This window comes from Macaca mulatta, chromosome 2 (assembly GCF_049350105.2).
Source record: "Macaca mulatta isolate MMU2019108-1 chromosome 2, T2T-MMU8v2.0, whole genome shotgun sequence".
NCBI classification, from domain to species: Eukaryota; Metazoa; Chordata; class Mammalia; order Primates; family Cercopithecidae; genus Macaca; species Macaca mulatta.
In genome coordinates this window covers 44267974-44293052 of record NC_133407.1, presented here as the reverse complement: position 1 = coordinate 44293052, position 25079 = coordinate 44267974, and the positions used below count along the sequence as shown (strand labels likewise).

The 25079-nt window shown below is 45.9% G+C and overlaps 1 protein-coding gene across 4 annotated transcripts in view; it reads right to left on the bottom strand.

Moving 5' to 3' along the window:
* Window positions 1–9327: 9327 nt before the first annotated feature.
* Window positions 9328–25079, bottom strand: part of PXYLP1 (2-phosphoxylose phosphatase 1) — a 65695-nt gene continuing 49943 nt past the window's right edge. For 3 of the 4 annotated variants that reach the window (XM_015131963.3, XM_028843385.2, XM_028843386.2), the window contains 3 exons: window positions 24370–24496; window positions 16516–16655; window positions 9328–11683 (listed from right to left, as the gene is read on the bottom strand). In XM_015131963.3, the coding sequence (XP_014987449.2) occupies window positions 10746–11683; window positions 16516–16655; window positions 24370–24496 (1205 nt within the window). In that variant the 3' untranslated portion in view covers window positions 9328–10745. 4 annotated transcript variants of the gene reach the window in all.

Sequence of the window (25079 nt, the reverse complement as noted above, 5' to 3'; positions counted from 1 at the left end):
AAGAGGGGAGAAGAATAGGGTCTCAGTCCCCATGGGGATTGGAGCGTGAGGAAAGGGCAGCCTCTTCTCCCATCCATCTGTAACCCTTAGTTATGGAGCCAGACATCAGGTATTGTAGGTCCTCCGCTGGGCAGTCAGTCATTCAGCTGGTTAAAGAGTCAGTCATACAGTCAGTTTAAGCTTGTCAGGTGTTCAGTTACCTACGGTTAGTACATCAGTAAGAAATTCAGTAGGTGGCCAGGTGCGGTGGCTCATGCCTGTAATGCCAGCACTTTGGAGACCGAGGCGGGCAGATCACGAGGTCAGGAGATCGAGACCAGCCTGGCCAACAAAGTGAAACTCCGTCTCTACTAAAAAATACAAAACATTAGCCAGGCGTGGTGGCAGGCTCCTGTAGGCCCAGCTACTCAGGAGGCTGAAGCAGAAGAATGGTGTGAAGCTGGGAGGCGGCGCTTGCAGTGAGTCGAGATCGTGCCACTGCACTCCAGCCTAGGCGACAGAGCGAGACTCCATCTCAAAAAACAAGCAAAACCAAAAACAACAAAAACAAGAAGTCCATTAGGTCAATCAAGTGATTTGTGTGTTTAGATGTTTAATCAGTCAACCAGCCAGTCAATTACTCAGGATTAATTTTTAGGATAGACAGTGGTCCATCAGGATCCATCAGTCAGAAAGTCAATTTAATGGTCCGTCCGTCAATCAGGGTGCTAGATGTTTAAAATGCTAAACACCTGGCTCATCAGTGGGACAAACGGGCAGCTGGGGTGAGGCCATCTGGACTCAGAGCGTGTCTCCACTTGCTACAGCTTGAAGATAATGTACACAGGTGGGGAGAAGATTTGACTCCTCGTGGGCCTCCGGAGGGAGCTTCAGTTTGCTGGGAAAGAGGCCTCACCTGGTGTGGTTGACAGGGAAAGAGGAAAAGCCACAAAACATGGGCCAGGCGGAGTTGCCACCAGAGGGTGGTGTGGCATTCCTTCACAACCCCACTCTGCACACTCCATGGACTCAACTTTAGGCTTGAAGGAGCCTGTTTCTGGCCGGCTTTTGAGGAAAGGCCCCTGGAAGGACTTCCCCTCCTAGGGAGTACCTGAGACATGCTTGGCTCTGAGCTGGGAGGAAGCCAGCCAGCTACCCACCAGGAGAAGGACTTGCCCTCCCTGGTTGTCAGGAGCATGCCAGCCAAAGCACCGGGCAATGGGAGAGGAGAGAGAAACTGGGGTGGGGATGCTGGGGTATGGGGAAATGAACACTGTACCTGCCTGCCCAGGAGCAAGGCGGGGAGCAGCTTCCTAAAGCTGAGGCACTGAGGGCAGGATCTCTGGTTTGTGGGGGTCTACACCATATCCAGGGCTACTTCTCGTTCACCTTCTCCAGGGGCCACACTTTGAGCCTCCAGACTCCCATTCTTTTGCTGAACTCTGTGGTCAGCAGCTTCCTCTCAGATGAACAGCAAGTCCAACTAAAGCAGGAAGGATGGAAATTAGACATAGATAATGAAGAAACAAGGGGAAAGGATGAGCCCTTTTGGGGGAATAGTGGAGATGTTTTATAAGGTTCCAAATACAGTGTTGGGCACGAAGGCAGGACTCAGTAAATTTGAGTTCCCCTAAGGGAGGTGCGTGTGGCTAAGGCGTTGTAGCTCCAACTTATGCATAAAGCATGATTTGATGCCTCCAGGCGGGCGTCTTGGCTTTAAAAAGTGGGCAGGGCAGCGTGGACAGGGCATTGTGGATGGGAGCTACAGCTGAACGTTATCTGGATTTATTTGTTTCTGCAAGCAGGCTGGTGTTGCCATCGGAAGATTGTGTGAAAACTGTGACAGCAAGCGTGTGATTTGTGACCGCTGTGTGTGTCCCTGCACCCTGGTGTGCTTATGTGATGAGTGTAACAATGGCTCTTACCAGGGGCACTGTGAGATCTGTGGAGGCCGTGGGAGTCTCTGATGCCTATTATTGTAAGGAGTGCACCAGCCAGGAGAAGGATAGAGATGGCTGCCCAAAGATTGTCAGCTTAGGGAGCTCTGAGACAGACCTCTTCCATGAACGTCAAAAATACAGCATCAGGAAGAGGTGATTGGTGGGTGGCCCCTTCCTCCCCTGCATCAAGCTGCAGCAGCTGCCAGAAATGACGCCTACCACTACCAGCAGAAAGGGAGCGGAGCCCGGGCATTGCCGGAAGTGCCTGCCGGTGTACTGGCACCCTGCCACCTCTCCCTCCCCCTTCGTGCAGACGTGTGATAGGGATGGAAAAGGATTCTTTACAGAACTCCCTGGCAGGCTGAATCATGGAAGAATTGATAGATTAGTTACTGTTTTTTCTTGAATTTGAGAAGCAAGGTTCTGTCCTGCATGTGGATATGTCCTCCCTACCCGGAGAGCTTCTAAAAAGGAGTCATGGTTCAGTCTTCTGCTTGAGGAGGTGATTGTGAAGCTGCACGCAGTGAAAGACCGTCCTTGAGGAGACTTCACATGGCAGGAAGTTATCAGAACAAGAAATGCGGGCCTTTCATCTTTCACATTTTAAAAAAATGTGGGCAGGGCTGTCATTCTGGTTCTAACTGGTTTTGGTGTCTCAGAGCAATGGAGAGAGTCATTGGTGAGAAATAATGACTTGTGCCAGGTGGAGATGGTCCATGTGTCTGGAGCTTCACATACACTCTGCGGGAGTCATCATCCCTGGTTTAGGGATTGTAGGAGCCTAGGTACCTTGCCTGAGGCTCCACACCTGCGAAGTGGTAGAGAACTGTATTTGAGCTCAGTCTGTATGGTTCCAAAGCTCTTTTTCTAGGTGATCACACTCGAGACCACAGATGCGGAAGGGGAGGAGAGCGGAGGACTGAGAAATCACTGGCTTCTGAAGTGCTCTGGAAGCGACTGTCCTCTCAGAGATCCTGTCAGTCTCACACCCCTACCATGATGCCAAGACTCTTTTTCTGTCTTCCAGACATGCAGAAAATCCGTCAACAACTGCAGTCCATGTACACACCGTTCATCCTTATACTTACTGCAAGTAATAAAGCTGGAGACGTAGGTGGGAACCAGACCCTGGAGGGCCTCATGGGTTACCTTAGGGAGCCTGGATTTTATCTAGAAGGCTGTGGAGGGCCAAGGAAGGGTTTTTAATTTGATTTATGCTGTCATGAATGTACAATCTATACATGCCAGAGCGAAACATTTAGTATGTATTGGTAAGCCATCACACATGCTTTCTGTAGACCCCTGTGAGGAATGTTTAATATAATGATATAATGACTATAAGTAAGGGCTTGAGTCACATTGGTTTGCCTCCCAGTTCTGCCACTTCCTGGCTGAGAGGCCTTGGCAAGTGACCTCTACTCTCAGTTTCTTTCCCTGTCTTAAAAATGGGGATGATAGGCTGGGCAGGGTGGCTCATGCCTGTAATACCAGCACTGTGGGAGGCTGAGGCAGGCAGATTGCTTGAGCCCAGAAGTTTGAGACCAGCCTGAGCAACACAGCAAGACCCCATCTCATACACACACACACACACACACACACATATATGAAAATTAGCTGAGTGTGGTGGCTCGTGCCTGCAATCCCAGCTACTCGGGAGGCTAAGGTGGGAGGATTGCTTGAGCCCAGGAGCTTGAGGCTGCAGTGAGCTATTACTGCCACTGTACTCCTGCCTGGATGACAAGGGTGAGACCTTGTCTCAAAAAAAAAAAAAAAAAAAGGATAATACTCTCTAAGTCACAGGTTACTGTAAGATGAAACAAAGCTCTACATAAAAAGCACACCGCATGTCTTTGGGCATTGAAATGCTCAGCAAGTGCTGGCCCATCCTGCACATAAAATGCGTCTCGTGCTCCACTTCCAACCCTCTTAGTCTTTTTCCAGTCACTAATTTCTCTCTCTTTTTTGCCTTAAATAACAGACATTTATTTCTCACAGGTCTGGAGGCTGAGAAGTCCATGGTCAGGGAGACAGCACTTTCAATTGCTAGTGAGGGCTCTCTTCCTGGCTTGCAGATAGCCACCTTCTTACTGTGTCCACACATGGGAGGGGGGAGGGAGGGAGGGAAGGAGGAAGAGAGAGAGAGAGAGATTCTCTTGCTTCCTGCCCTGGGGTTTCTCTGATGCTATGGTGTACAGGGCATGTACATGGTGTACAGGGCACCCTCCTGCTGGGCAGTAGTGCACGTGCAACTCAGCAGAGCAGGGAAGGCAGCTGTAGATGGGAGCCAATGGATAAATGTTTCCCACAAGTGAACACTTCTGAGATGTCTTTCCCAAGCCTTCTTAGGAGGTCCTGTGGGATAGAGGACCCGGTTACCTCCTTATGCATCCTTACATTGGCTTTCCCTCCTTCCCCTTCTGTCCCCTCTTTCGCTCCTGCCTCTTTGGGACCACATCCCCTACAAACTTAACAAACTACCTACATTTAAGCTTTTTTTTTTTTTTCCCTCACACTCTGCTTCAAGGGAGCCCAGGCTTAGACAATCTATTATAAGAAGATTCTATTTTCTTGGAAAAGCTACATTAGGAAAAAATGGGAAAAGAAACAAAAGGAGCTAGAAATATAAATATCCATATAGAGATGCGAGAAGGGGATCATCCTCTTGAGCAGAGTAGACTCTTGACTGTAGCCCAAGTGTCAAGTTCACTTATTCTCTTGTGTGGTTGTAATGGAATAGGGGGTGCAGGGAGAGGTACCAAGCTAGAGGGACCTGGAAGAGCTTTATAGTCTAGGATAATCCACATTCCAGTCCTGAGTTGGCCACTTACTATTGACTGTGTGATCTTACATACATGACTACGTCCGAGCCTCAGAGCTCAGAGCTTTCCTTACTAGTGAAATGGGGATAATAAATGCCTTCTTCAGGTGCTCGCTCATACTGTGAGATGCACAGACTATGTTAGTTGAATGCTCAGCCTAGTGTCCAGCCCATGGTACATGTTTAACAAATGGTAAGTCTTGGTGTCACAGCCCTCTGTAATTAGCTTTGGATTGTCTGAAATCAAATTTTTCCTACTGCTTCATATGTGCATACTTAGCTTCTGTAATAAAATGGTAAGCCTCTCGAAGGCAGTGAGAAAAGATCTATTGGTCATCAATAGACACTTATCCCTTTTCTAGAAATAAGTCCAGCTTTCCTGCCCATGCTAGCAGAGACCTTAGCCTCTAGGATTTGCTTGCCTTCCATTGAGGTCAGTTCCCAGGAGGCAGATTCTGAGACAGATGTGGGTGCAGGGGGTTGCTGGGGAGTGCTCTCAACACTGTGAAGGATGCTGGATGAGGCAGAAGTTGGGCTGTGTTGCAGTCACAAGGCCTTGGCTGACCCCAAAGGAGCTCTGAAGCTGGGATGGCCCCTCAGGTTGTCCCTGGGCCTTCCAATCCCTATTCTGACCAATCATTGGATGTGGCTGCCCTGGGAAGCAGCACGTCCTTCAGCAGATGGCTCTCTGCTCCAGAGCAGTGCCCTGAAAGCACTGACAGCCGAGCACCACCAGCAACTGGGGGAAGAAGTCCTGAAGTGGGGGATCTGGGTGGCGCAGCATCCACACCTTCGGTATAAAGGTGGCTTTGGAGAGTGTGGTAGTCACTGCTAGTTCTCTACCCAATACCACTTCCCCTTTTTTCTCAAGTAAAAGGAGGCTGAGCTTGTTTGGGACAGCATTGTGCCCAATAAAGATCCTCACTTTCCTAGACTCCTTTACAGCGGAGGAAGCCAAGGGGCCCCGCTCTAGCCAGTGCGAGGCGAACGGGAGTCTGGGTTCCTGATGACATCGTGGTGCCACGGGCGAGAGTGAAAGGCTTTATTGCTTAGGCCACTGTCATCAGGTTTCGGTAGCACGGAACCAAAGGCAGTCCTAAATGGTTCAGGAGGCATTATCATATACCCTGCTTAAGAGCATGGTCCTGCGTGTGAAATGGGCACAGCGGGAGTCCCAGCTCTGCTGCACACCAGCAGCCATGTGGAGCCTCAGACGAACTACTCCTGTGGTTTCCTTTTCTGTAAAAGTGGGAATGACAGTAGTTTCTCACTACCGTCTCAACGTATAACACCAGGGTAACCAACTTGTTCCAGTTTGCCTGGGACTTTCCTGTTTTTTAAGCACTGAAAGCCCCTCATCCTGGGAAACTACTCAGTGCCAGGCAGACCTGGACAGCTGCTCAATCTGTTAAAACACCCTCAAACTACCCTGCTTCCTTTACAGATGGAAGACTGAAAAATTGTGTTGATGCTGCCCCCTAGTGGTTGAATGTAATGTAACTGCTGCAAAGATACATTTTACATTGTAAGTTTTCTTAAGAGCAATCCACAGATGGTTAGAGGCAGAGTTGGAATATTCCCCTAACCGTTTAGATTTAAATGTAGAACTGCTTTAACCCCATTATATTATTCATCGATATTTGCCAGCAAATATAGTATCTGGTAGGACTACTGTGAAGATTAATGAAATGGTGTAAATGTTCCCATGGTATCTCATATGGTGGTTTTTGGTTTTTTGTTTGTTTTGAGACAGGGTCTTACTCTGTCACCCACATGGAGTGCAATGGCACAATCACGGGTCAATGCAGCCTCAACTGCCGTGGGTTTAAACAGTCCTTCCATCTCAGCCTCCCAAGGAGCTGGGACCACAGGCATGTGCCACCACTCCCAGCTAATTTTTTAAATTTTTTTGTAGAGATAGGGTCTCTCTATGTTACCCAGGCTCATCTCAAATTCCTGGGCTCAAGCAGTCCTCCCGCCTCGGCCTGTCAATGTGCTGGGATGACAGGCATGAGCCACCGTGCTCGGCTGTTAAGTGCTCTTCAGTTCACTGGTATCGTGTGAACATGAGTTAGACTCAGCTCTGACTCTTCCTTTGAAAAAGTGACTTCAACCCCTGCCGGCCCCCCCAGCCGCTGCCTGTTTTCCTCATTCACATTAGGGAACTAGGACTTTCCTCAGAATGTTGTGAAGACTGATGAAGAAACACTTATGGAACCCATGTAGTTGGCACTACATGGCAACTTTACTGCTGACAAAGTTGTCCGGAAGGCAGGCCTCAGGCCATCCCTCTGCTGAGGGGCTCTGTAGCTCTCAGGAGCTGAGCTGGCCCTCAGGGATGCCTTCTCCTCATCAGAGCCAGTCTCCGCTGGCAGTCGGGCTTCGAGAAGGCCTGCCCAGCTGCTCTGATGCGTTCAGCCGCTTCCTCTTCAGCAGAAGCTATTACTCATCTGAGCTGGCTGCTGGGCAGGCACAAATACAGGGGGACAACCCAAACCTTCAGTTCAGTGGCCTTAGGCAATGGGAGTTAACTGGTGTTTAGGCCAGAGCTCTGTGCTGGCTGCTGTTAAAGCCACAACTGCAACATAAACGCCAGCTATTTTCTGCTACTTGTGGTTGTGTTTAAACACATAGGGGCACACCCACCCTTGTCCGGGCTGCTAAATCTGTTCAGAAGGCTTCCCAGAGATTCAGAGAAACGGAAGCATGTATCTCTGCCTCTCTCTAATCAGTCCTTAAGACTTCTGGAAAAAGGAATCACCTAAATCTTCCAGAAAGTCTAATTCTGCTATGGCTATGAAAACCCTCAAATAGGCTTAATAGCAATATTAGATTAAGTTCCTTAATTTCATTTAAAGCGAAGTCAGAGAAAGAATATACTTACACCAGGCTGGGCACAGTGGCTCATGCATGTAATCCCAGCACTATGGAAGGCAGAGGCGGGTGGGAGTTCAAAACCAGTCTGACCAACATGCAGACACCCCATCTCTACTAAAAATACAAAATTAGCTGGGCGTGGTGGCGCACACCTGTAATCCCAGCCACTCAGGAGGCTGACCCAGGAGAATCGCTTGAACCTGGGAGGCGGAGGTTGCAGTGAGTCAAGATCATGCCACTGCACTCCAGCCTGGGCAACAAGAGTGAAACTCCATCTCAAAACAAAAACAAAAACAAAAACAAAACTTATATCAATAAATACCTGAAGCCACAATGAAGAAGTCTCCACTTTGCTCTGTGTAAAGCTTGTAGTCCTGTTTTTAGTACCTTGGTTTTAAGTTTCATGGATTTTTAATGAGATTTAAAAAATATGTCTAATCTATACCATGAAATATTATTCAGTGGTTATAGTCATCTACATTTATACACAATCAATCAATCATCTATCATCTTAACATGGAAATATCTTTAAGACATACTGTTAAGGGAGGCAAGTTAGTGAGAAATACTTCTAAGACATACTATTAAAAGACACAAGTTAATACATTTTTTTTTTTTTTTTTGAGACGGAATCTCGCTCTGTCGCCCAGGCTGGAGTGCAGTGGCACAATCTCAGCTCACTGCAAGCTCCACCTCCCGCGTTCACGCCGTTGTCCTGCCTCAGTCTCCCGAGTAGCTGGGACTACAGGTGCCTGCCACCATGCCTGGCTAATTTTAGTAGCCATGGGGTTTCACTGTGTTAGCCAGGATGGTCTCCATCTCCTGACCTCGTGATCCGCCCGCCTCGGCCTCCCAAAGTGCTGGGAATACAGGTGTGAGCCACCGCACCTGGCCAATAAAAAATATTTTTAAAGGAAAAATATTTTTAAGGGAAACAAGTCACACACACACATATATTATATTTACATATATATAAAATGATCTAGTTCCTATTAAAAACTACATATATTTCTGAATCTGCATGGAACTTTTCCAGAAGAATGTCTGTCAGACAGCTCACAACGTTACCTCTGGAGGCAGGATTAGATGAGAACGTCACTTCTGAAGTTGTTTTTCAGTATTGGTTATTTTCTAGTGGGCATGTATTAATCATAAAAACAAGGAAGCTAAATTATGCATGTATACACCCAGGCCTGTCATGAATTAAGTCATTAGACCACTGCCCAGAAACCAAGGACTATGACTGTGTCCGCTGATCTCACCTCTGTGCTTAGTGTTTGTAATGGAATGAAGTGTCTCGGAACTTGATAGTGAGGAAGATATTTTAATGCTGTGCGTACCAGTGTCTTAGAAGACAAAACTTTTATCTACACTTCTGATGTTGACTCTTAGCCACAATATTTACTTTTACCAACAGATACTATCAATTGATTTTTTTAAAAAATCTTCTGAGTCACTTATTTTTAAATCTTCAAGCTGTGTTTAGCAGTTCTAATTCAGATATATTGTGAGTGGGAAGAAAAAAAAACACATTTAGTCTTCGAATACTTGAGAGATAACACAACTTTCAGCAATAAGTGAAGCAGTTAAAATAAAATTGTAAAATACTGGTTCTCTGCATGACATCTGAATGAAGGGGGAAAAATAAAATACTGGCTCTCACTTGAAAATAACTCAAGTGACTTACAGGTACAAACCGTGAGTTGTATAGTATAGGTATTCTTCAAAAATTTATTTATAGAAACAGACATATTCAAATGCAACACTGGACAAAAACAAAGAGAAAAAGTTGGAATGCCAATGACGCCAGAGAATCTCACTTGCACTTCCCATATCTCTGAATTAGCACCATTAGTTCAGAAATCACAGATGTAATCATAATTGCTTCTAATATATAAAACACCTTATAAAGATCTGTAAACTATCGAATAGCAAAGTTCTTCCAAAAACGTATTTAAAAATCAATCAGAATTTACCATTTGAAACTGATGAAAATAGTTTAAAAACGAACCCAATTCTACGGCTTGTCAAAGGGAATGAGCCATAATTAGCTTTATTGGAAGAAAGTGCCTGAATTCATCTTCTAGCCTCCTTCTAACCACCAAGCAGGTACAGTACACTGAATATTACATCAGGAATAAGAGTCATCTAAAACTCGTCTTAGAAAATATTTTCCTAAACTATAAAAATACTAAATGGCATACAAAAATTTCAGCATATACAGCAAATAGACTACAGCAAATATTTAGAACATACTTAAAACTATCTTGTACCACAATCATCATGAACATCAAGTATTCTTCTAATCAGTTTTCTATGATTCATTCTAATTCAATGTTTATTTGCCCTCAAGTTTTGTTCTAGTGTCAGATACAGACCAAATTCTGTGTTTCTAGCAGAAGTTACTGGAGGAACCATTGAATAATTCTTGGTATTCAACCCGTTCTCAAAGTGCTGGAAGTGCAATTGTAGTATAGCCTATTTTTTAGATCAGGGGTTAGCAAACTACAGCCCAGGAGCCAAATCTGGCCACCATCTGTTTTGTCTGGCCTGGGAACCCAGCTACACATATTCCTTTACATACTGTCTGTGGTTGCTTTCCTGCTTCAGGAACAGAGTTGAGTAGTTATGACAGAGACTGTATGTGGCTTTTTGGTCCACATAGTCTGAAATAGTTACAATCTGGCCCTTTACAGAAAAAGTTTGCAACCCCTATTTTAGATAAATCACTTTAAGAAATTCTTAGAAAGGGCAAGGTAAAAATGTCTAAGATTAAAAAATTTTTGGCTGAGGTGTGCTGGTTCCATCACATAGTACCATGGGGCAGGCCAGAAGAGTGCAAACTTGGATTGGTGACTTCGGGTCTTGAACTATATTATTCTGGCATTCTAAGCAAAGTCTGGCTGTGACAAAATACCTTCTATTCCTCTATGAACTGGCCATTTTATACCAAGAAATTCACATACCACATTACAGCAACGTGCTTACTGTTCAACCCCAACCATCTGTGGTTCCCACAAAGCCTTTAAAAAGCAATAATTTTCTACCCTTAGCAACAGACAGAACTAGAAGTGGACTTTTCCCAGTGCCCTGTATTGGCACAGATTCTATGCTGCTGTACTGCACACCTTTTAGAATCCTTCCCTGTGACATGCATCATAATAATTTGTACTACTGCCACCCAGGGCTACAAACATGTCCCTTTTGACAAAGCGGACCAAGTTTTCCAGCGGGCACATGGGCTTGGGAGAACGCTTGTGGTGGTCTTGGCAGAAAGAGGTGTGGAATGTGACATCGACGCCATTGTAAAGAATCCGGACGGAATGTTCATTGGGCTTTTCTCTGTCTTGCCAAAGCTCAAAGATCAACCTGGCTGCAAACCTTGGGAATCTGGCTTCTGAAAGGCCCAAGGCACTGAGAACTGGTGACAGAGTGACATCATGAGCAGAGTAGAGGGCAAAGAGCTCTTCTTTCCTGCCCTCGGTGGCACGCTGCATCCGGCCGATGGTTTGGTTCAGGATGGGGTGGGCACCCAGGAGAGAATACCCAAGGTACAATTTCTTCTCCCGTCTCTCCCTTTCATCCTCGATCTGATGGGTCTTAATTACCTTGAAGTGCTCCATGTCAACACAGCCATTTCTGGTACAGGGAAAGCTGACATTGTGGCAGAGGTGGCAGAGCATGGAGTCTATGGGGTTGGCAGCTCGAAGCTGCTTGGTGGGGACGTCCACGATCTTGGCCATCTCCCCATAGGTCTTCTCCAGCTGGCTGTTTTTCAAACGTAGGAGGTACTGACGACGCTGCTCCTTTTCCAGATACTGGTTTCTTACGGGGCAATAGCAGGTTCCAGAGCAGAACAGCGCACTTGGCTGGTGCCTGAAATAAATCTTCTTCCAGTCAAAATCTGGGAGAAAGCCATAAAGCAGGGCCAGCCCACTTTGTAGGGTCCGACTTTTCCCAGTGGTCTCTAAATACAGCTGGTCTGCAGACCAATCATTGGGCAGGAGTTTGTGTTTCTTTAGATAGATGTCCCTCAGCAGCTGGCCGTTCTGCAAATGCTGCACGACTCCTGAAACACAAGCACACAAAGCTTTCCTTACTTCCAGCTGAGCAAAAGAAACAGCAAGGGGAGGTGGAGTCCGTGTCCAGCTCTGGAGTGTTTTAGGGCAGAGTGTAGTGCAAGAGAGTGGCATCTAGCCTGTTTCCCCATGGTGTGGAAGTTACAAGCTCCAGTTCACAACAGCTTGTGAAGGGAGCCTCTTGGGGGTATCCATGAAGGATGAGCAGAGTGGGGCCCTGGCCTTGGGAACCACGGCCTTTGGACCATCTGCCTCGCACCTGTCCTCCAGACCGGCCTCTTCCCTGGGGAGAGTGTTGTGACTGGTGGGTCTCAGGGTTAGGAGTCGCCCAGCCAGGGGATATCTGTAATTGCAAGGGCCTACGGAGAGGTTTTTCCCTCCTGTCCAGCTGTCCTCCGTGTGCAGGGAGTGCTCAGGGAAACGGCTCAGGCGAAGGCTGACCGCAGATTCCCTGCTTGCTGCTGTCTCCTCACTGCTGGGGAGTCCCCTCCATGACCCCATCCTCCCCAGCCTGCCAACCGAATGTTCTCTGATAACCTGCTGGGTACGTTCTGCCTGATCCTGAGGGCTTTACAGACTCGTCAACACACATGCACTCTCTGTATGATATGGAAGAATCTCCTGACACCCAGACAGAATACTTGAAAAAAGCCAAGTGTAGAGCAGTATGTTGATTATGCTCCTTTAAAACGAAAGAGAGGGAAAAATAAGAATATGTATTTGCAGTTGCCTGAGTTTTGCATAAAGAAACTTTGGAACATTGTGTAAGAAACTAATCTCAATGGTTCCTTGGGGGTGATGGAGGTACAAAAATGAGGTGGATGGAACATGGGTGGAAGCAAGAATTTAAAGTTTACCTCCTAGTACTGTTTGAGTTTTGAACTATCACAGTATAATAAATGTTTAAAACTGGAAAAAGCCTTATCTTTAAGCAGGAGAAGGCAACCCAAGACAAAAACAAGCTCACTCTCATCCTGTAGGAGAAGGTAACAGGACACAATCTGTCATGGGCATGAGTTCTACACACAGGCCCTGAGACCAGTGACACCATTTATCCAGATGTCCAAACAGTATGAAACATCCCACTGCAAAGATGAGACAAGTTCAGCTGAAAATCGTGAGACAGAGGGAAATACATTCCCCCGGGAAAGGGAACAGCTCAGCAAAACCCACAAAGGATGTCTGCATCCTACTGTGAATGAAGAGGGCTGAGAGCAGAACTCCCCCAGGAACCCAGGAACTAAAGGCTGGAACAGGCTTTGGCATTTCCAAGACGCTTTGCAAAAAACACGCAAACCATGAGAGACAAACATTAAGATTCTGTGTCTCGCCCTAGTTCGCTGCTGCGCCTATTTTATTTGGTTGGGCCACATAAAGTTAGAGTGCTTACTGCGTGCCAGGGCTTTCTCATTTAACCCTCAGAAAAACAAAAACCCAGTGAAGAAGGTAGATTATTATTACTATCATCCCCATTTTCCTTATTTTATAGATGAAGAAATGAAGGCCTTGAACCATTCACAGTTAAAAAGTGGCAGAGCTAAAACCCAAGGCCCCATCTGGTCCTAATTTTATGCTCTTAAAGTCCCTTACATTTTCATGCTGAAATACTAAGTTCTAGCTATTTAGGGCTTCTTATACTTGCCAAACATAGCCTGCATCTTCATGGCTTTGTTCATACTGTTCCCCTTTCTCTCCCTAGAGAAATCCTCCCAGGGTCTGGCTCCAACACCACCTTCTTTGTAGTTCTTTCCTTCGTCTTCTCCCTGGTCAAGTTAATAATTCCTTCCTCTTCCCATATGCTGCTGGACCATGACGACATCAACTGCATTTATTGGGAGCCTCTCACATGCCAGCACTGCACTAGGCACTCTACACATGCTACCTCATCGAATTCACCACCAGCCACTGGGAAGACAGGCTCCTCCCCATGCTACAGGTCTGACTCCAAGGCCTGTGTTTACTCTCTAAGGCCCTGCAGTATCCAGCATTAAGGGCAGTTGTCTCCACACGCATTGTTTGCTGCAGCTGCAGGCTCCTTTAGGACAGGCAGGAGGGTCCTATTCATCCTGCTACCCCCTCACACTCAGCAGCTGCCAAAGCATCTTCAACAGGGTAGGCACTCGTGAGCAATCTTATCTTACATAGTTACTGTGGGCTGCCATAAGTGCACCAGGGACAAAAGCTGTTTACAACAGTCATGCATTTTTCATGATATTTAAAATAGAAATAAAAGTGACCATTAAAAGAGAATGAGGAAACAGGAGCAGACAGTATTACAAAAATGATTTCTAGAGTAATACTAATTTAGAAACAATGACGATGATAGATGAGTGGAGAAGAAAGATCTGAATGAATGATTAGGTGTGTGAGGACCAACCCTCCAGCCTCTTCTCAGGTAGCAGCTCCTGGATCTAGAGACTGGCACCCTCACCTCCTGTTCTCTGCACAGTCACCCTGACCTGTTAGCCAGGGCTGATGGATGCTAACCCCAGGACCTCAAGGATTCTCTCTCTCTCAAGAATTTGGATTTGCAAATTCATCTGTGTGTGTGTGGCTGGGATTGTAATTCTGTTGATAGACACAGCAAAAAATTAGAGAGAGAAGCAGGGACAAGAGAGCTTTTTTATTCCTGGTTCCAGTCTCTAGAGGTCTGATCAAACTCTTGGTCTTGGAGTCTGTGAGTCATTCCTGAATCCTTATAATAAATTTCCCTTTTTCGCTTGAAGTGGTTTCTGTTATTTTTAACCAGAGAGTCTAACCAGCAGTTCTCAGCAAGAGTGCTACTGCCTTCAGACAGGGCTTGGGGGTGGAGTTATCACAATAATATGGGGAAGGGCATTCTTGGCACCTAATGGGTGGGGGCTGGGGCCTAGATAGTCTCCAGAAAGGACACGCGTCTCTGTCCCACAAAACTTTTGAATGCAGCACAAGACACTCCATCATGTACAAAACATATTTGAGTACTTTAGCCTGTAGAATCTAATTCTGTTTTTTTGTGTCTGGAACACAAAACCATTTTTGAATAATATTAACGTTGGCTGAATTTTCCAGAAATACAATATAAACTAAGGAACATCTACACTTTGTTTTGATCAGAATTTCAGAAAAACCATGTCCTAACATGTGGTATTAGAGTCACCAATACAGCATCCATCAATCATCTGCATTTGTAGCTGTCAGAGTCACATTTATGTACAAGCATTTGAAGATTTCATTCTATTTTCTAGTGTAGCTGTTCTTAGGCATTTATAGTGAGACACATATAATTAGGTAATAAATCAATTTCTTTTTGTTTGTTATAGCTGGGGACCCTGGTATGACTTTTAAATAATTAACTGTATAGAAAGATTACATTCATTCATTCATTCATTCATTCATTCATTCATTCATTGAGACAGGTCTCACTCTGTCACTCAGGCTGGAGTGCAGTGGCATGATCGTCATGGTTCACTGCAGCCTTGAACTCCCCTGCGCTCAAGTGGTCCTCCCACCTCAGCACCTGAGTAGCTGGGACTACAGGCACGTGCCACCATACTTGGCTAATTTTAAAAAATTGTTTGTAGAGATGGGGCTCCACTATGTTGCTCAGGCTGCTCTCAAACCCTTGGGCTCAAACGATTCTCCTACCTTAGCCTCCCAAAGTGCTGGGATTACAGGCGCGAGGCACCATGCCCGGCTGGTTATATTATATTTAAATTTCACTTCATGATAGTTGAGGGAGACTGCAAAATAATTGTGTAATCAAAGAGGGTGTTGGATCTGTTAGGATGAAAACCCTTGTTCTAAAGTAATGCATGTGGAACTAATTGCCAAAGGCTTTTGACACAACTCCTTATCCATGACTAGTCCTCCAGAGGCTTCAGCTTGCTCCACTCTGTCACCCAATATCATTCCCCCAATAATAATGGCAAAACCTAAGAGGGCCAACTATAGGACATGGACCTTCCCCCCATCCCCGCTGAGGTCCTAAGAGGCTGATGCAACATGAAAACAGAACGTGGCCAATGGGTCTTCCCAATTCACCCAAAAAGGCTGGTGACCAAGCGAAGGTCCTCTGAGGTTCCAGACTGAAGAATCAGAAAACTGAAACCTCTTGAAGGACCACCTGTTCCTCTATTCACAGCAAAGATGACTCCACAGTTAACTCACCAACCTACCCTGACGGTGAACTGACTGCACATGGTCTGACTAGGGCTGCAGAGGGAAAGCTGCGCTTCCGTGAGGACTCAGCTCAGCCAAACAAACTCCACGCGCAGGAGAAATGTGCCACGCATTTTCCTCCCTAAGGTCTTGTACATGAAAACCTATTAGACGTTTTGTTAGAAACATCTGAGAACATGAGATTAGTTAAATAAATGATCAATTGCCCATCCAGAGTGAAGGAATATGGAGCTATCACAAATGATGTTGTGGATAAACAGTTATTCATAGGGAAATATTACCAAAATATGTTGAGTGGAAAAGTGGGTTATGAAATAGTGTGTTTAGTAAGATGTGTACGCGCATAAGCACAGGAAGAAGGGTTACTCTTAAGGGCCTATTTCTGTGGTGGAATTACGGTTGCTTAAATTTTTTCTTCCTTTTACTTGTCTTTCCTAATTTATCTTCATGAACACGTATTGTTTTTGTAAGAAGGAGAAAGGTTCTATTTAGTTTTGATAACTCTGATGTTTATTTAGAGGCCCTCGTGACCAAGCTCCTTGCAGAGCCAGTCCTTGCTTACCCCTCTGAGCTGCACAGCACCGCGCCGAGAACTGCTCGGAAGGTATGCAAGCAGAAGAGCGGGTCGGGGAGCCCCCGAGCACGTGGCTGTCACACATACCTGTCTGGGTGAGCTCTCCCATCTCACACAGCGGGTGATTTGGGTAAAGAGGCAAGGAGTTCAAGGGGCTTTCGAAAGAGGCTCCGGATCCTTTTGACATGTGACTAACGAAAGCTTCCAGTTTTGGGTGATACGGTTTCCTAGAGAGACGATAGAGAGAGTTAGAGGTCAGAGTGCTACAGAGGAGTCCAAACAGTTTCCAGCTTCAGCGAGCCAAATCCCACGTGTGTCGTGGCCTTTTGCACCCACCATAACAGGTACCGGCTCAATCACTTTTCAATTATAATTTCATTATTTCTCGACCACTGACACTGACACATGAAATCCCCTCTGTGAGGTTGGTCGGAGTTCCTAACCTCTGCTGAACTCAGTACTGTGGGATTCAGCTTCGCCGTCTACCTTCCGGCTCCCCAGCCTGCACCGTCTTCCGGGCTCGCTCTCTGGGAGGTGCCAACACCCACTCAGCAGTCACGCCTAGACTGGGTGTCGTCCCACTCTCTCCATTCCCTGCCCCTGCACATGTTGTCTGCTCCCCATGTCTTGCAGATTCTTCCTCCTGGTGCTTTTCCATCCCCTTCTCCTTCATACAGCTACTACCTGGGTTCTGGCCTCAGGCAGCTTTTGTCTGGCTGGCAATGGGCTCTTTCTTGGTCTTCTTGCTGATTAAGCATGCCCCTCTAATAATCTTGCCTTCTCCACAGCCAGAAGGATTGATTTAAAAGGTAACCCTGACCAGTCACTACCCTTCTCTATCAGCACCTTCTGGAAGGGGCCACACACAGCCTGTCACTCTGTTCTGGCCCCGCCCTCGTACTCACTGGCCCTCTCTACCAAGCCAAAGGCCTGCTTTCCTCCAACACACAACACACCTCATTCTTCAACACTTCCACCACTTTCCACAAGCTATCCCTTCCTCCTAGAAAATCTACCCTATCCTTTACCAAGGTCGCCCATAATCCTTAATTTTTCTGACCTCTGAAAAATCTTCCTTTAGGAAAATTGTTAACTGAGTAAAATAACCAGGATCTCTTACAATTCACTCCACATTTTGGACATACAACTTCTCATTTAATATAGGGTGATAATAAATGTCAAAAAAAGTTTATATATGAGATCTGAGAGTATCTATATTTCTGCCACAAAGTATATGTGGTAAATCTTTCTAGTCACTAATATACAATTACCCTGAATAATGAAATGATCTATGAATATAAACATCTTTTCTTTGAATAATGAAGTAGCCTATGAATGTATATACATTTTCCAGCTGAAGAGAAGTGGACAGATAGAGTAGTTCATGACTAAACTCTGTAAGAATCAGCATAAAAAGAAGCAAAGATAAACTGTTCTTATGGCAAACTCCTGCTGTCTGAGGGCCCAATTACCTTCGAAAGTGCTTTAAAAATGGCTGCCAAAATGAGTTTATTATCTATCAACAACATAAAGCTAAAAAAAAATCCATCTTTTAAAAAATATGTTTTTAAATTAGAGAATGCTAATCCAGACACGTAGTATAGTCTAATAAATCACCCTGGATGGCTAAAAGGAGTTATGCCTTTCCATAAAAACAGGGTATGTTATTTTGCCTGACACTAAAGCACATTAATGTTTGCAAACTGGGAAATAAAATGTCCAGACTGACAATGAGGCTGCCAAGAGTAATACACGTAACAAAGGCTATCCATCAACAAGAGTCAAATGTTCGGCGCCAGGCCATTATTTCAGGCTGGAGATTTTTTTGAGGATCTGAGAAAGCTTTGCTGCCAATTTTAGAAATGGAATTTCACAACTGGAAGTGTTTGCTGAGATGACCCAGCTTTTCAGGGCATCTGACTGCTTAATTATATCTAACTGTATTCATTCCAATGTTTTTTATTTTTGTTTTGTTCTGTTTTTGTTGTTTGTTTTTGTTTTTGGCATGCAAAGATGAAGACTCGTGGAAGAAAAACTTCACTTAAAGAATAGCTAAAAGGTCGGGCATAGTGGCTCATGCCTGTAATCCTAGCATTTTGGGAGGCCAAGGTGGGAGGATTGCCTGGGGCCAGGAGTTTGAGACATAGTGAGACCATGTCTCTACAAAAAATACAAAAACTAGCCAGGCATGGTGGCTCAGGCCTATAGTCCCAGCCACTCAGGTGGCTAAAGCAGAGGGATCGCATGAGTCCAGCAGGCAGAGGCTGCAGTGAGCTGTGATCATATCACTGTACTCCAGCCTAGGTGACAAAGAGAGATCCTGTCTCATTAAAAAAAAAAAAAAAGAAAAAAAAAAGATTTGACAACAAATGGCTCTATCTTTTTAGTGGAAAGTGGACCAGGTGACTCAAGTCCTGGGCCTGGATCTGACCACCCAGGCCCTGTCTGCCTGGTCCACTGCTCCATCCCTGGAGCCCAGAGGGTGCTTAGCACACAGCAGATGTTCCAAAATTATATGTGAGTGAATTCAACTGTGAAGTGTCCCATCCTTGGATGCTTCATGAAAATAGCAAGCCTTCCATAATCTGTAGAAATGATTACGATAAGTTCCCATACTGTTTGTTAAAATATTCAGATTTTGATGAAAATATAGTCAGCCCTCCATCTCCTCAGATTCTGCATTGGAAGATTCGACTGTGGATCCAAAAATATTTGGAAAAACCCAATAATAACAATACAACAATAAAAATAATACAAATAAAAAACACAGTATAACAACTATTTATATAACATTTACGTTGTATTTGGTATTATAAGTAATGTAGAGATGATGTAAAGTACATGGGAGAATGTGCGCAGGTCCTATGTAAATACAACACCATTTTACATAGGGACTTGAGCATCTCAGATTCTGGTTTCCAAGGAGGATTCTGGAACCAATCCTCTGTGGATACCAAGGGATGACTGTATAAAAACTAAAGGCTACTGTGGCTGAGGCTAGTGTACTAGTTGCACACTAAAATCTATTCTCTTCTTAAGAACTTGGTTAGATCCTATTTCTAAGGTCCTGAAATGAGGTAAAGCCACATTCGCCAATAGAATGGAAAGATGTATGCCACTTCTGGGTTTAGGCTTTCTGATCGTGAGTATGCCCACTTCACATTCTCTTCCCTCCTTCCAGCCATTATTTAGGCATGGCACAACCAGGGTTCAACCATGTAGCCATCCCCAGGGGATGGTAGAAGCAACAACCTGGAGAAACCTGGGGCCCTGAATGACCAGGTGGAGCTGACTAGCATGATCTGGAACACACATTTCAGACCTTCACATGAGGAAGAACTAAACTTCCTTGTTATTTAAGGTAATGCATTGATGAGTCCCTGTGTGACAAAATAAGCTTATAAAATAGGTGTACCCTGACTAATGCAGACATAATTATATCCATGAAAATTACTTTTTCTTGAGTAAAAACTCATATTATTGTGGGGTCATTGAAAATCTTCTTTCATAATGAAAACTGGAAGAATCAAAAGTGTTACTATTTTAAGTCTTCAAGTCATTCACTTTGGAGTCCTTATTTTCAATTTTATATGCATTATTCACATCTATATATGCCACAAAGTTTGAGGCTGAACCCCAAGGCTAATCTACACACCCATGAGAAAATTCATTGTTTATTTAAAACCTCAGCAATGACTGAGTTCTGCACAGAATGTTAAGGCAAGCAGAGGAGGCAGATGACCAGTGACACTGTTACCAGAAAACACAATCCAAAAGAGCATACATAGCTGGAAACTGGAATCACACTAGATTTTTAAAATTCATGCCAATTAAATAATTTATCATCTTACATATTAATAACATGAGGTTATGGAAAGATAAGCCCAATGTACTTTTCTTAGTCTTTAGCTTTCTGGACCTTTTGGCCTTACTTGATGTGATGCATTGCCCTGCTTTCCTTAGCTCTCATAACATTGCTCTCCTGACTTTTCCCTGTTTGCAACATCCCTAGCCCCCCTTGAAATCCGTTTTTCTCTCTGAGTACCACAGGCTGGTGTTTCCCAGGACTCTGGTTTTGGCCCATCCCTCACTTCTCAGGTTCTGTCTGTAATATAAGCCCACAGCTTCAAATGCCATCAACATGCTGAAGATTCTCAACTAAACCTCTCTCTCCCAGCAAACCATTGCCCCTCAGCTGCAAAATTATATAGGCTAGGCTGGCTCACACCTGTAATCCCAGCACTTTGGAAGGCCAAGGAGGGCGGATCATGAGGTCAAGAGATGGAGACCATCCTGGCCAACATGGTAAAACCCCGCCTCTACTTAAAAAAAAAAAAAAAAAATTAGCTGGGCGTGGTGGCATGTGCCTATAGTCCCAGCTACTCAGGAGGCTGAGGCAGGAGAATCACTTGAACCTGGGAGGCAGAGGTTGCAGCGAGCTGAGATCACGCCATTGCACTCCAGCCCAGTGACAGAGCAAGACTCTATCTCAAAAAAAAAAAAAAAAAATTATACAGCCTACTACTGACTAGAAACTATCTCTTGAATGTTTCATGACAGCTCAAATGTAGCACCAATGCCTGTACTAACTTTCCCCCATACCTCCCTTCTGTGTTCTCTAAGTCCAGGGAGGGGTCCCACCACCAGCCAGTCAGAAACCTGGGCCCCATCCTGCCTGTCTTTCATACCCATGTTCAACCTGCCACCAAGTCCTATTGATCCCACCTTGTAACCTTCTCTAAGACCCATCTACTCTCCATCTCTGCTGCCACTTTCTGAGTTTCAGCTGCCATCATTTATTCATTCAACGAACATTTAATCACATCCCACCACTCATATGCCAGTCACTGTCCTAGGCACTTGGGATGCAGGAGCAGTGAACAAAAACAAATAAAAATATCTGCCCTCAGGGAGGTTATATTCTAGCCTGGGGAAACAGACAATGCATAGTGAACACTGTGTGTGTGTGTGTGTGTGTGTGTGTGTGCGTGTCTGTCTGTCTGTCTGGGTTAGAAAGTAACAGATGCTGTGGCAAAGAGAAGAGCAGGCTAAGGGGGTTGTGGGAGACCAGGGTGGAAGGAGGAGCACCTTGTCATTTTAACTGGAGTGTTCTGAGTAGGTTTTATGGAGAAGGTGACCTTTGAGCAAAGACTTAAAGGAGGTAAGAGGACTGGCCATAAAGCTATCTGTGGGAAGAGGCTTCCAGAGACAGAAACCAGTCTGTGCAAAGGCCCTGAGGCAGCATACGGTGCCCGAATGTGCAAAGAAGAGCTAGGAGCATCGTGGCTGAAGCAGAGTGAGCAAGCACGAGAGAGCGGAGGGCAAGGTCAGGCGGGTAAGGGGTGGAGGAAGGGCACTCAGGCCTTGTGGGGCATTTTAAGGATGTGGATTCTGACTCCGAGTGAAGTCTCTTCTCTGGATCACTATCCTAATAATACCACCACTAGCTGCCACCAGCTTCAAGTTCATCTCCCACACTATGGCTGTCAGAAACCTTCACCTTTTCATCCCTTTCACTCCCCGGCTCTCTCGCTGCCTTCATGCCTGGACACACTCCCCTGCTGGGTATTCAAAGCCTCAGATAACCTTGTTCCCACCCAGTTTTCCACTCCACGCTTGAGCCTGTGAAACTAACTTTGAGGGCCCCAAAGTACCAAGCTATCCACCACCTCACACTGCACGGGTTGGTCTCACCGCCCAAGGGGCCATTCAGCACCAGCTGCTGTCTGACTTGCTCCTGCACACCCTCTGGTCCCTTTCTCTGTGTGGCCTTCCCTGATCTGCCACCCCGTGTCCCCTCCCTGCCCCAGGTTGGGTCAGGTTGCCCCTCTTCTGGCTCATGCCCCCTAATATGGCACCCAAATTACTTCCATTTCTACTTCTTGCTCTTCTTCCATTTCTTCCTCTTCTTTCTCTAATGCTGCCACCACTGCTGCCACCTGTGCCAGCTACCATTCATGGAGGGCTGCTGTGTCCTGGGCACTGGGCCTGAGGGCAAGGGCGGCCCCAAGGAGTGGCCTTTCTTCTGCAACCCCTCAGAAGCCCACTCCCTCCCTCACTGCTCCAGCCCAGCCATACCCTGGTCTTATTGTGGCTCACAGCTGCCTAGTTCTTCCAGCCTCAGGCCCCCTGCACTTGCTGCTTACTCCATCGGGAACGTTCTGTCCCCTGGACCATCACAGGGCTGGCCCCCTCACTTCATGTGGGTGCCTGCTTGTGTACTACCTTCTGGTACCTGGCACATGAGAGAAGCATAAAACTAAAATTTGTGTAATAAATGCTGATCAAAGTGAATGTTTTCTCTTCCTTGGATGTAGAAAAGCATATTTAATTCATATTTATGAATGCAAAAAAGCATTTACTAAATATGGCATATAAATAACTGATAACCTTAATGCTGGCTAAACGTAATACTATGAGGGTTAAAATAGCACCTTCCTCATAAAGCACATGGCATTCACAAAGAGGCAGCTTCTACTACAAAGGCTTTGAGAGTCACAGGGTGTGTCATCATGGATGGAAACCCTGGGGCAACAAACTTGTGGCCCGCCAGCTAGTGTTTGGCTCAGCTGACTGCACCCCGCCTGCTGGCCCCAGTATTCCGTTTCACTAGACTAGAATAATGGGCATGCTCCAGGGCGCACCACCTTTTAGGGGTCACAACTTTAGTAATTTTTAAAGCTGAAGTAGCACCTGGGAGGACAGCAGGTATTGCTGGTGACCCAGATCCCACAGTCCTGGGGGAGTCAGCAGCCCAGAGAGGGTCCCCTTCACCGGGGTTCCTGCTCACTCTTCCTCTTAAGTACCTGTTTATAATGATGAGTCAACTATTACTGTTTTTAAAGATTACATTAATTAAATGATATTAAGTAACAAAATATGCATACTCCACCCTCTTTACACAAAGGATTTAAGGTGGCTTCTAAAAATACAGAATGTTCAATAAAATAAAACTAGGCAAAGGAAAATGAGGGCAGAGGCAGCCAGGCCACCTGGTCCCTAGGAACTGAATCTTTCAAATGGGAGCGCCAAAAATGGCCCCATTAGAGGGTCCTGGCATCACTGTGACAGGGGCCCTGCAAGACGAGCTGCCAAGTGTCACTTTTAAAGAACAGCCCTGGCTGTAGTGAGGTAATCCATGACTTCACCAGGCTCGCCCTCCCGGGGCAGGCTGGCACCCCAGAAGCATTCCATCAAAATAACGTCTTCCCCACTTCCTTCATCTCCCGACCTCATTCAGTAAACTCTGCTAGAATGTTATGTGCCTCCAGACACATTTGCTGAGGTCTAGCCCAACATTTTATTACTAACTATGCCTCTAATTTTAGGGCCATGCCATTTCCATACAATTTCCACTCTCTGTTCAAATATTTTTCATCCTAAGGGCTTTCAACCAAGAACAGGCTGCCTCTACTCCTGTGAAAAATTAGAAGGGTAAAATAATTCTTACATTTATATAGCCCGGCAATTGCTAACGTGCATTTGTCTGTGTCATCTCACTTACTCCTTGCCCCAACCTTGCAGGGGGAGCCTTGTGATCCCCCTTTCAGAGGTAGGAGGCTGAGGCTCAGAGGGCACTAAGGGGCTTGCCCGCTGCTCTGAACGGAGCAGGTGAGCTGGGGTGGAGGACTGTTAACTCAGTGCTCGCTGTACGGTGTCCCAACTGTTTATTGAAGTGAAAAACATCAGGGTGGGAGGGTGAGCCGCAGACTGGCCTGGGCTCAGTATATCTGCTGTGTTGCTTCAGACAGGTGTCCTTGCTTCTGTGGGCCTCCGTCTTTTCAACTGTAAAATGGCACTCACATGTAGGACTGCTCTGAGCCCAGGCTCCTGCAAACAGTATGGTTCACCAAGTGTAGGTCACTCACCTATCCTGTGATTCTCCATCCTACAGGATATAACAGATACTTGAAAATGACTTTTAGAAAAAGTGCAATTTACCTGTTAGCCACCAGAGTGCAGTCAATTTCTGGTCGCTTTGTCTTGGGAATGACATACAGTGGGTACCTGTCTCCGTGGCGAATGAACACATGCACTGAGACCAGCTTAAAATGATGCGGGGCATGACCTGTGAGAGAGAAGCACATTGTCTGGTTATCACTCAATAGGTGTCAATCCTTTTAGAAGGGGGCCAAGGGGATGACCTGGCCATGTTCGTGCCGGGAATCTGAGCGGGAGGCAGCAGGGGCCACCATGGGGTTGCAGAGCCACAGTGAAGGGGCCCTGGCTGCCATGCCGGATGGGGGCCACTGAACAGTCGTACAAGGCGGGACAGAGGAACGTGAGTAGGTTGATTATGTCCCAGACCTCCTGGAAACCACGGGAGGCTGGTGAAATGTGGGCATGACTACTAATGTGGCCTCACTCACAGGCACAGACTAGGGAGAGATCCACGGAAATACTAGAAACAACGATTTCTGCTTTAAATCTTTCATAAGACAAGGGAGGCCACAAAGAGATCAATAAGGATTCAACACTATGCTCTGATACACTTTTAGAAAAGCAAAACTTGTAGAAATTGCCTCACTTCCATGGCAAGACGCCAGCAGGACATCCTGTGGACATCCTAAGTCCCAAGAGGCTACCCTGAAAAGCAGAGTGTCTCAACGTGCTGCGCTAGTGCCTGCCAAGGCCACCTTTCTACCTTGCTG